Raw genomic sequence first — 12,302 nt, 5'->3', positions numbered from 1 at the left:
AGATTCCTGGGGGGGGGGAGGGGGGGGCTCTATTGCTGTGCCTCTATTCTAATCTAAAAATTAGTTAGCAACTACTTTTTGATTGGCAAAGAACTCTTTGGCAGGACCGCAGACAGCATTGACACACATAGGACATCTTAGTGTCATCTGCCGAGAACATGGTTGGTTAGAATGTAGATGGTCTAGTACGATGTCAGCCATTGCCTGGGAATGATAGAAAGAAATTATGAAAACTTATTTACTTTTTCAATAGACCTTATTCGTGGTGTGACAATGTTTTCCCAATTCAGCGTGACAAACTTCTGTGGGAATGAAGAGCTATTGTTTTGAAACTCGTCGGGATAACATCGTTATTCCTTTCGTATCCTTTGGGATACTCATGAATTTTTCGAAGAGTAAAAACAAAATGAATCTCCTGGAGGTTCGTCATCCTGAATTGCGAAAACATTGTCACACAACGAATAAGGTCTATTGGGTACTACATTCAAATGTGTGGAGTGAAGCGTGGTGGACTGGAATGGAGTTCGATGAAGTGAATTACAATAAGTGAAGTAACATGGCGTGAGTAGAATAGAGCTGAGGGCAGCGGAGTCCCGGGGGGGGGAACTCCTATATTTGAACTATGATCCGCTGGGCAGGGTATGGTTTCTCGAGGTTCTTGTCATAAACAGGGTATGCGATTTCACTCAAGGTCCAAGTTCTTCCTGAGTTTCTTGTCATATTCTACTTTCGTATTGACCGAAACTGGTTATCATAGTTGTAAAAAAAACCATACGCGAGATAACATGATAATTGAAACAGGAATTCAGTGCAATAAATTATATCTTTTGTCATAAGCAGGGTCTACAAGTTTGATTTTTTTTGTTGTCATAAACAGGGTACCCTTTCAGAATCCCAGCGGAACACCCCTACCCAAATTCTGGCGGAGTAACCCCCCGGGGAGCGGAGTATGGACAATATTATTCTATTTACGACGGTCCCACTGTACTCCTGATTGAGAAACAGAGAAGTAAACCCGGCAAAGCTCTACAAAGAACCAAAACAGCAAGACAATAATAAAATACGAAAAGTGCACTGGAACAGCGCTCGGCAATGGCAGTATTGAATCAAAGTGATTATGGTAATCAATGGTTTCTCAGACATGCATAAAGTGTGACCGCCGTGAATATAACATTTTCGTGATACTTAACCTGGATAAATGTTGGATTATCATTCAGCGAATCAGCTCTTCTTATATGTTCAATTCCAGCCTAAGAAAGGATTAATGACTAAAAGTAAATATAGTGCAGCACTTCATATCATGTTTGCGGTGATTTGTGTCTTGAAATGGCGGAGCCCACTTGAAAACTTCCCGTGCGTAAAGCTTGTCTCCCATCGCCGCTTCGCTACTAAAGGATTCACCAAATGTCATTTCTCTTAAAACTGGTCTGCCAATGCCATTTCACACATGTTTCAACATTTCAACTTTCAAAAGCGCCTTCAATTGATGGTTTTTACGTCGGCCATGTTGGAGAAATTTAACAAAAGAATTGTCAATGAATTCTTTTGTTATATCCTCCAACATGGCCGCCGTGTTTTTCGTTATTTGATTTTTTTGGGAATGGTTGAAAACCATCAATTAGGAGAAGTTTATGCCACAGAACTTAAGTTGAATATTCGCCTCATGAGATAAATCCCATCTTGTGCAAATGGGCCTCCTGTGTGGCATCGCCCCTAGTCTTCTCTCTTTTGTTTGCCACAGGAACTCCAAAATATAAGAGTTGTCTGCGGAGGAGGCCCTGCAGGAATCGAACCCATATCGCATAAAATATATTATCATATGACCCGTACGGCCCTGCTCGCGCGCTCTAATAAAACCATTGAAAAAAGTCACGTGATCGGGGCAGGACGGGTTGACGTAAGCGTGCCGGAAAAACCCGTCCGGCTCTGCTCGAATCCGCGCGCTTTCTTTTTTTTAATTATTTTTATTTTCGTGAGGGTCGCTGCGCTCGCTCCGTACGGCATCACCTCGAGCCAAATATTTTCCCGTACGGCCCTCCCACTCAGTCAATAAGTACATAATAATCAGGTCAATTTACCTCTTTGGCTACATCTTGAGCATATTCTATGTCTAGTTCATGGAGTGTCTCGATGTGATCTGATGTGAATGCTATTGGTACAAGGAGTAAGCTCTTCTTGCCATTCTTTGCCAGACCTTTTATTGCATCCTCAGTTTGTGGACCCAACCAGGGTAGCGGTCCAACCTGAAAATACACGAAAAAAGGATATTCTTCTTAATATCCACATGATGTCAAAGCCGCCATCTTGGAGAAATTTAACAAAAAAAAAAAAAGTTAATTAATTATTGTGATACATGTAAATCATCCCCATGTATATTTTATTTAAAGTGCATATGACACGAAAAAAATTTAATGTTAAAAATGTGTATTTTATTGGCATTAATAAGAATATCACGGTTAAATTTGTTTTAAAAACATATTTCTCTAGAAATTCAAGAAAATTTAGCACAAGTTGTGACGTCATTTTGTTTACAAGTCTCCAGATTTAGTTGCAAATACACGAAATATGTTTGAATGTAGAATCTTAATTTCAGGTAGTACACTTTTCAGTTTCCCAACATTTGGAGAGTACTACGTAAGCTATCAAATGAAGTTGAATAAAATATGCCTTTTGTTGTTATTTTATACGATTTACAATTTATATTTTGTGCATTACTACTGAATCTAGAGTACGTGTCAACAAAATGACGTCACAAATTAGGCTTAATTTTCTCACATATCTCAAGAAATAAGCTTTTGAAACACATTTTATTACGATATATTTATTACGACTAACAAACTATACATTTTAAATGATGAAATGTTTTCGTGTCATATACACTTTAATATTCTTTGTATGCGCATGACGCCAAAGCCGCCACCATGGAGGAAGTTTAAAAAAAACTTGTCAATGAATTATTTTGCTATATCATCCACCGTGTCTTTTGTTATTTCACTCCCAGCAATTCAACCCTTTCTAATCAAGTCTTTACTTGGCTAACACGAAATTTCTGTTAGTTAAAAGAAAGGTTTCACTAATAACTTAATGTGAGGTCAAGCATAGAGAGTAGACTTTGTCGTTTGACTACTGATTGACAAGGATATTGACAGATTCAAGATATTCATTCAACAAATTGATACCAAGCAATAGAATACTCTCTGGTTGATAGCACAATATGACATACAGTGTTTTATTGCCATTGTAGGCTGGTAATAAAATTCATGAGAATTTCATTTAGCTGATTGATACCAAGCAATATAATGCTATCTGTTTAATAGCAAAGACGGGCAGCGTTTTCTCGTCGTTGTAGGCTGGTAATGAGATTCTTTGGAAGATTCATTCAGCTGATTGATCCCAAGCAATAGAATGCCCTCTGTTTAATAGCAAATGAATGGCAGAATTTTTTTGTCATTGTAGGCTGATTGAGAGACTGAGTTTCAAGTCAATTTAAGTTCCAGTAACTAACCTTGGATTGCCAAACAAGTCGATATGGATGTGAGAAATTTAGTGCCTCCATGACTCTCTGGACAGTAGCGGCAACTTCTTGTGGATAGGGATCGCCCCTGTTGACAACCTAGAACATATTCAACAACAAAAAATATTACTGGATTAGTCAAAGCCAACTACCGGCCTATCATCAATGCTGTTGCAGGGAAGGCTGGAGGGAGGGATGGATGGATGGATGGATAAAGGAAGGAAGGAAGGAACAAATAAAGAATGACGAATTTTAAAAAAAATGGATTCATTTGAAAGCGAGTGAAAGCATAGAAATGCCACGCCCAATTCATTAATTTTATTTTTGAATATTATTTTGAGCTTGGCCTTTAGAACTGGTACTCACCGACATTGGAAGGGAATGAGCAGAGAATAAAATGATCACATCTTTGCGCACATCTTCAGGAAACTGTTCTAGCTCTGACTTGATGTTGTCTGTAAAAGTCTGAAACACACAACAACAACAATAAAATCCATTAAAAGGGATAATGCTAATAGACGAATAGAATCTCAGCCAATCAGAGAGCAGGATCTGTGATACACCATTAGAAGGTTCAGACGAACTTAAGTATTATAATTATATAGTCACAGGTTCTATTCTTAATTGGCCATTAGATGGATGACAGGGGAAATGGGTCGACTTGGCATTGCATTGCAGTGCAGTGTGGGATTGTTTGCGGGAAAATATATTTTCAAGATGGTGGCTATCACATCCTATAAAATGGCCACAAAATGCACTGCAATATCAACTCAATCCAGTCCTTTCCTCGATCAATGAATAGCTAATACCTATATAAGTCCTGTACGCTTAGGCCATGACTATTTATTGTGCTCCATGCCATCTCATACTCACTTGATCTCTTACTTTTACAGGGCCACAGGTTTGTTAGCATATTGCTATTTAGTGCTACCCTCAGTAAATAAAGAGTTTATTATTATTACTGTAATGTCTTAATAATGCATTAATACCTTTACAAGTCCTGGGTGTGTAGGCCATCTATCTATTGTACTCCATGTCATCTTAGATTCACTCGATCTCTTATTATAATGTCTAAATATTGCATTAATACTGCTTCCAGTGGTTGAACAAGAATACTGTGGGTATTGAGTGAAAGCAATGGCTCTCTCAATACCATCTCTGAAAAAAACAAACAAAGACAATGTTTTTTATGCATTTGGATTTTCACTGCCACCAGTCAAAAATATGAAAGATACTGACTGATTAGGTTTGATTGTCATGGCCGCAAAAAAAACAAATTTCAACGTGCAGCTTGACGACACAAAGGTTGCATGTTTATAAAAATTGCAGTAACATACACATGTCGAAGGCTATTTCCTCATGCAGCCAATCAGAATGTCCTATTGGTTCTAGGTTACCAAAAATCAGAGGCACAAAGTTGCATATACAGAGGGTACATATACTTGTTAATAACATACTTTTCCATCTGTTCTATGGTATCTTCAGTCAGCGGTTTGGCATATCTAAAGCCAACATAATACTTGTGAGGAGCTGAGGAGACAGAGAGAGAAACATGAGCTCTAATCAATAAAAAAATGTACATTATATTGGAGATATTGAAAACTGGACAATCGAGGCTTTGCACCATAACGTGATGGCAGCCATTGCAGGATGGAGGCAGGAACAATTGACAGCAGAAGGACTCTCCTGTCGTGCCTCCTGTCATGGCTGCCATTACATGATTGTGCAAAGCCTCTATACAGTCTGTACTGCATGATTATTCGTTTATTCATGATTCATTCTTTTTATTCATTAATTCTTATTGCGGCTATTTCATTTGTTAAATAATTCAAATTTATTTATTCATTCAATACTAGTTTCTAGTTCTTCCTGCACATGCCTCAGTCTTGGTTGTACGTTATAATATAGTCATATTCGGTCATCAACGTGGCATTTTAATCAACTTGTATTGTTCTGTTGTACGTACATTCATCCTTCAATGATTTACAGTAATAACTTAGTTCATTCATCAAATTATTTATATATATATATATTCATTTATATATTCATTTATATATTCATTTATATATATATTTAAAACACTCATTAATAATTCATAAGCTTATGGTCCAATTGGAGCCACCATACACGTCACGTGCATGAACCTTTATACCCGATAAAGTCCTCTTCATTAGTATTCAAGTGATTTTATATAAAGACACATGTGTCTTTATATAAAGACATGTGATCTTTATATAAAGACCACTCGAATACTATGAGGATGATTTCAACAGGGATGAAGTGTGCATCCAAGTTTAGATGAAGACATAGAGCTTCATCAAGGTCATAGTCAACCTTAAAGATCTTTGACTAACATGCCTGTCTTTGCCTAGGCACGCAATATCCAACGTGTGGGAGCTTCTATTGAATCTGGTTGCGCATGCCCATGACTTCAAATCTCTATCGAAGTATAAAAATCCATGTTCGTGACGTGTATGGTGGCTCCAGTTGAACTAAAATCTTATAAATTGTTCATGAGTGTTTTAAGCAGTTCAAAAAACTCGTAGATCGTGTTTTATCAGGTATAAAAGCACGAGGCTACGCCTCGTGCTTTTATACCTGATAAAACACTCCTACTCGTTTTTTAAACACTACATATTCATTTGTTTATTTATTTATTTATTTATTTATTTCATTCTTTCTTTCTTTCTTTCTTTCTTTCTTTCTTTCTTTCTTTCTTTCTTTCTTTACTTATTTACTTATTTCACAAATTTATCAATTCACTCAGTTTGTTTGTTCATTTGCTCTTTTGCTCATTCATGCAGGCAGTCAGTCAATCATTTATTCACTTGAATGTATTGAGATCACAAAATGTCTTGATTTCATTAATTCATTAAATTTGTTCACCCATTCTTTTTTTCAGTAATGATAAAAGAGTAAATTATTCACCGTGAAAAGATGAAGTTTCAGAATGACGCTAGTCCTTCGTCTGAGTAAAAAAAGTAAGTCTTTTCATCTTTTCACGGTGTAAAATTTACCCTTTTATCGTTAATGTTTCATTAGAAACACTGACGCAGCTCACTCATTCTTTTTTTCATTGAAATAACATAATATTTACCTGTACTAGGCGACATTTTATCTAACAGCTCCACCATTCCTTGGCCCTGTTTCTCAGTCCACATCTTGATAGGAGATCCTCCACCTATCTTTCTGTACTGCTCTTGAATCTTGGGTGTTCTTCTCTTGGCAATCCATGGAGCAAGTTGACTGCATATATCAATAGACCATTTCAGCTTAATGTGCAGGGAGAATGAGCATGGCATAATGCTAAAATTAACCCCCATCTCTCACCTCTGAGGTCCAGAGTTTGATGCTCAGTTACCCAATCTGGATGAGTTGGTTGGTTTCTTTCACGGGGAGGGGGGGGGGGGGGTATTCCCCTATCGTCGCTATACGGGTGTGCCGCCAAACAGGGTATGATTTTCAGTGATTCTACTCTGGAACAGGGTATATAAAATCGTGTTCGCTCTGGGACAGGGTATATGAACTCATGCTCTCTCCTCTCTGGAACAGGGTATCTATTTTTGCAATACCGGAAAAGGGTATGGTTTTCAGCAATCTTGCTCTGGAACAGGGTATGAATTTCAGTGATTTTACTCAGACTGGAACAGGGTCAGGGTTCAGAGGACTCAGGGGTACATCCCTACCCTAAACAGGAAAGAGGGTTTCTTTTTGACTCAGACTAAGGGTTTAGTGCTAGTACACTTCTCTTCACTGTGGTAACTTTGCATGTACTTAAAAGTCTAAGAATCCCTTTACAGTAAAATTTTGCCTTGCAGACACCCTGACATTATATGGACACTCAGTACAGTTAAGGGAGAAAAATCCCAGGCCAAAATGCTTATAAAGAAATGACTGTAATTAATTATCCCTATTGCAGTTGTTTGCTAAATATTATGAACACCAAATGATGGCCCAGTGTGTGGGTGTCTGCTAGCTGTAAAGAGAGTTGACTTTATTATGATAATTACTTTTGTGCAGGTAGTGGAATCAAGTCTTTGTCCATAAAAAGTCGAAGTAGGAAGTCATGAACATCATCTAAATTTTCTGGACCTCCAAGATTGAGAAGCATTATTCCAGTCTTGGGCTTGGCAGTGCTGTTTGACACACAAAAAAAAACAATAAATTAAGATTAATGATGGTAATTGAACTGATTGGAGTGCAATTTGGTCTGAAATCAAACGTACAGTTACAAAATGGCACAACAGCATAGCGGGTTCAATTACCACTTAATCATGTCCTTTTTGTAATCATACACAAGAAAAAGACACAATAAAGAGTGCAAAATAATCAATTCAATGTAGTAGAAGAACTAAATGCGAACAAAAAAAAAAAACATCTAAAAAATCTTTTTCTTTTTTGAGTTTTATTTTGTTTTATTTTATTGTTAAAAAATGTTTTTAGGATGCGATTAAGAGCTCCTAAGGATGCAATTTGGGAATTAATCGCACTCCTTTGAATCAATCACATTGCAGGATTTGGTAGTGATTACAAAGAGGATATGATTAAAATCAAATTTAAGTATATTTTTACAACCACCACTCCCCATATGGTGCTCTCTCATTGGGATCCGTTCAAAATTACAAATAATTTTATAATAAATAATTAATTATATAATGTTGATATATGATTTGAACATATTAGTCCATAGCAGCTTTATGCTATAGATAATTGATTTCCATGTTTCAGTCAGGAGCCCAGAGCAGAATAATCATTAAGATATAGTGTCTTGCAGTGTGTAGTTCCAGAAATTACACCCCCCTCCCTCCCCCCACAGAGGAATTTTTTTAAAGACCCTCTCCTACTGCTGGAAATTTCAATTTGTTTTCCATACAAACAATAATAATAATAATAATAATAATAATAATAATAATAATAATAATAATAATAATAATAATAATAATAATGATAATAATAATAATAATAATAATAACAATAATAATAAAAAAATAATAATAATATTAAAAATAGTAGTAGTAGTAATAATAATAAGTGCTAGACATTTCAACTGCACTAGGGTATCATCGGTGGCGTTTGCTGCTATCGTGTCGTCTTTCACCGCTGTGAGTCCAACGGGTCGGGTTGCTGGTTCGAGCCCTGTGGTCGCCACATGTGAATTGAGTTTGTTTGATGTGTTGTTCTCTCCTTTGCTACGAGGGTTTTCTCCAGGTTCTCCGGTTTCCTCCCTCCGTAAAAATCAACATGTGCGTTGAGCATTGTGTGCATAGAATATTAAATGTAGTGGTAGTACGTGTGAGCGAAAAGGGTCCCCAATTAGTGCAAAAGCACTAGAACGACTAGACACTTGAATAAAGTGATTTTTATTTTACTATTGGCTATATAAATTTATCAGAATGAATTGTCAACTCAATAGAGATCTTGAAAAACTATTTTTTGTTAACCTGCATCAAGCCCTATCATTAACATGTCATGCTATTGAGTTCCTTATTCATGGCAATCTGACACACCGATATTTCTTTTGTATATGTGAAATTCATACTATACTATAAACGGTACTATTAATAATATCAAATGTCAAATAGCCATGTTATGTAACTGGTGTACATATGAATGCAGTTTCTTTAATGTATAATAATATATATTTTAAAGACCTTAAAAACTAACTACTCCTTTAAGTAATGCTATAGAAACCTCAGCTACACGAGTATAGACGTGTTGCAATACTCATAACGAAAACTTAGACAATAATAACGACATATAAGTGCATATACTACGATTACGTAACAGACGGTATAACATTAACTTAACATATTTTTCCACCAAAAGCAGTCTTATAGTCTAATAATGCCCAAAAATATAGCCTAAAAGGTTAGAGAATGTTAGTATAAAGGATTATTTGGTTAAATATTTTACCTGCTCGAGGAAGAGTTTCTTATTGAGCCGTGTCGAGCGTCCTTAAGGACAGACGAAACTATAGCAAGGTTGTTATATGAAGGTGAAAGCTGAAGTCGGCTCCCACAAGCACGAGCTGGAAAAGAAAACGAACTATACCTCTTAATATGCACTAATATATCCCTGTTATGCAATTTTTAAGGTCTGTACTCACATATTTGGCGTAAAAATAAGGCCATTTTGTGAGCTCTTCTTTAATCTGACTCTGGACAAACTACTTGGGTATCAACTAAACATGTGACCATTGGGTTACCTGTGGTAAGTCATAAATTTAAAAATAAAAATAATCAAAGGCCCTTAGGCGAACTCGTGGATACTTGTTGCACTTTTCGAAGATTGGTCTTCCTGTGCCCTCTTTAAGCTTGTTGACATTCTTAAACGGATTCCAAATATTTCGCTCGATTTAATATTTTGAATGCTCAATTTATCTAGTAAGATGAGTAATCGTCCTTATTATTTTCCTTTTAGCTTCTAGTTCTTCGCTAGTTTGTTGAGTTTGGAATTGAAAATTGTCTGAACTTCAATTAATACGAAAGACGACTTCGACTACGACTTCGCGATAGAGTCAACTGAGTCAAGTATAGAGTACAATTGGAAGAAGATCTATTTGAAAACGCTTTCTCTGTTTTCAGTTTCAAAGCGGGCTGTGTGTTTTATTCCAGGAATCATTCGACCTACGAGCTCAAAACTGAATATACAAGATAATCGACCGTTTATGATACAATCGGGACGATCAACATAAAGCGTTGCGTTATGCGTGTTGATTTACAGTACTGTTTATCTTGACCTTCAGGGGTCACGGCTCCTACTTCAAATGAAACTATTTATTTACACTGTGAACTAAGCAAATATTTTATAGAAATACATTTAGAAATGATATTTATTTCGTCTTCATCCAAGTCGGTAAATTAATGATTATTTATTGGAGCGAATTCTCGTTAGACCTTCGCACATTTCAACATACAATCTGAGCATTGCTTCGGCTGTTTGTAATCTTGTAATGCGTGGCGATCAATCTACTTTTTATTCAGAACGGCTTATTTAAATGACAAAACTGGCCGAACTTCCTTCAAAACTCCATTGGAATTGTTCTTTTTTTCGTCTTTTACTATTTTTCTACTATCTACGTACATCTACATTGATTATTTTCTAAAGAAGTCACTTAGTAAATACAACTGTTGATCAGTAATATTAAAACTTCGCTCGATCGAGTTTGTGAGATTTTATTCCTGAATACCGCCGTGACTTTGAGCTGTCTGTATGGAGAATAAAGTCCTCCAGAGCTTGAAATCAGACTCTCTTCTTGAGTTCTAATTAAAATAGCTTTTTTCGATAACCGGCTCGATCTACGAGTCTTCTGAAAAATCACGTTGTACCTAATAAGCGTGTTTGTTTACTTTTTAAAATACATAAGGAAAAAAGGTCTAAGTCATTGAAATTTTATTTCAGGTGTTAATCGTATAATTTTATTTCAACTTGCATCTTTCCTTGATTCTTTTAATATGAATAATTCGAAGATAAAACTATGTGCGAGTGTGCGCATGCACAGTGGGCCCCCACGGCGCCCTACAAGTGCTAGAAACTGATCCCACATGGAACATCAGCATTTCGTTTCCTCATATAAAATAACAAAGTAATCTATATGGTATAAGAGCTTTGTGTTTGCTAGTGTCGTGTAACATTCGTAATCAAATGACGTAAGACGATCGCTAAACGTTTAATTATCGATCTGCTAACATCTTAGTGAGCGAGTGAGCGAGTGACACATTTGCATATTCAGACCCCTCACAATAACTTGTTTCTACGCTTCGCGTATCCACGAGTTAAAAAGGATAAAATTCTACTTTTTTGAAACTAAAATTTCTAGCATTGTAAATTATGTAAATATTACAATCTTGATCACGAGCTAACGTAAGTAAAAATGAGTTATTTGGTGTTGTTGGAAATGTTGACGTATTGGTATCCCTGTGTTTTTCAGTTTTACCAAATCTAAATTGCTTTAAAAACTAATAATAATAATAATAATAATAATAATAATAATAATAATAATAATATCCATAAATTCCATAATGCCTGCAACACAATGGGTAGGAGCGCTTACCCACTTGTTAAGCCATGCAAAGCAGCCTTCATGACTTAATTGATCATCCTGCCATCTTGCTTTCAGTAGACTTCCTTGCCAATGTTGATCTTCAACCTTCCCCACGAGTTTTTCATTTACAGCTTTCTTAAGGTGTTTCTTAATGTGCATTCCCTTGATCTGTATCTCCGGTTCTTCTAATGGGCTACATGACGGTTCTGGGGTATTTAGGTTCAGAGTTGTTCTCAGTTCCTGGGCAAATTTCTTTGCATCACTAATGAGAGAGGAGAATCCCTTGTCTGCAGCTCTTTCTTCAAACTGTTGAACAGCTCTCATCATCGACCACAATAACAAGAAAGTACTCATGGTGGAAATGAGCTGTCCGTGGGTTAACAATCGAGAAAAGAAAGACAAAGAGAAGACGAAGAAGTATGGAGCACTTAGACTTGAGCTCACAAAACAACACCCAGGATACACGATCTTGCAAGTGAACCTCATTTTGGACGCTCTTGGAGGATGGTCTAAAGAGATGGAGCCTGAGATGAAGAATATCTTTGGAGCAAGATACAAAGATGTATTACTCAGAATGCAGAAAGCGGTATTAAGCTGCACAGTGAACATTGCAAGAACATTCAAATTAATCACATCTTAAGGACATTTCAAACATTCCAAGTATTTAAACTGCATCTTAAGAACATTAATAATTGGTTTTCAGTGATTGTATATATTATTAATCCTGTCATGCTGGTAGGTTAC

At 36.4% G+C, this 12,302-nt stretch overlaps 1 protein-coding gene across 1 annotated transcript; it reads right to left on the bottom strand.

Moving 5' to 3' along the window:
- Window positions 1-2: 2 nt before the first annotated feature.
- LOC116304400 (ferrochelatase, mitochondrial) lies at window positions 3-9,702 on the bottom strand. Its single transcript, XM_031714130.2, has 11 exons — window positions 9,621-9,702; window positions 9,428-9,542; window positions 7,525-7,650; window positions 6,612-6,760; window positions 4,972-5,044; window positions 4,504-4,672; window positions 3,881-3,979; window positions 3,506-3,613; window positions 2,079-2,243; window positions 1,191-1,250; window positions 3-204 (listed from the first exon to the last, which is right to left on the bottom strand). The coding sequence occupies exons 1-11, from the start codon at window positions 9,643-9,645 to the stop codon at window positions 61-63; spliced, it is 1,233 nt and encodes a 410-aa protein (XP_031569990.1). The 5' UTR covers window positions 9,646-9,702; the 3' UTR covers window positions 3-60.
- Window positions 9,703-12,302: the final 2,600 nt, after the last annotated feature.

This window comes from Actinia tenebrosa, unplaced genomic scaffold (genome assembly GCF_029948245.1).
Source record: "Actinia tenebrosa isolate PJP-AT-01 unplaced genomic scaffold, QUT_ActTen_1.0 PGA_scaffold11__36_contigs__length_13525064, whole genome shotgun sequence".
In the NCBI taxonomy this organism is placed as follows: Eukaryota; Metazoa; Cnidaria; class Anthozoa; order Actiniaria; family Actiniidae; genus Actinia; species Actinia tenebrosa.
The sequence above is the reverse complement of the archived record's forward strand: the minus strand, read 5'-3'. Positions and strand labels throughout refer to the sequence as shown.

Excerpts from the sequence above, each read along its gene's own strand:
- LOC116304400 (XM_031714130.2), bottom strand. The coding sequence starts at position 9,645 with ATGGCCTTATTTTTACGCCAAATAT. Across the intron at positions 7,651-9,427 it reads AGAAACTCTTCCTCGAGCAG|CACTGCCAAGCCCAAGACTG; the intron begins GTAAAATATTTA and ends TGTGTCAAACAG. Across the intron at positions 1,251-2,078 it reads CTCAAGATGTAGCCAAAGAG|GCTGGAATTGAACATATAAG; the intron begins GTAAATTGACCT and ends ATCCTTTCTTAG.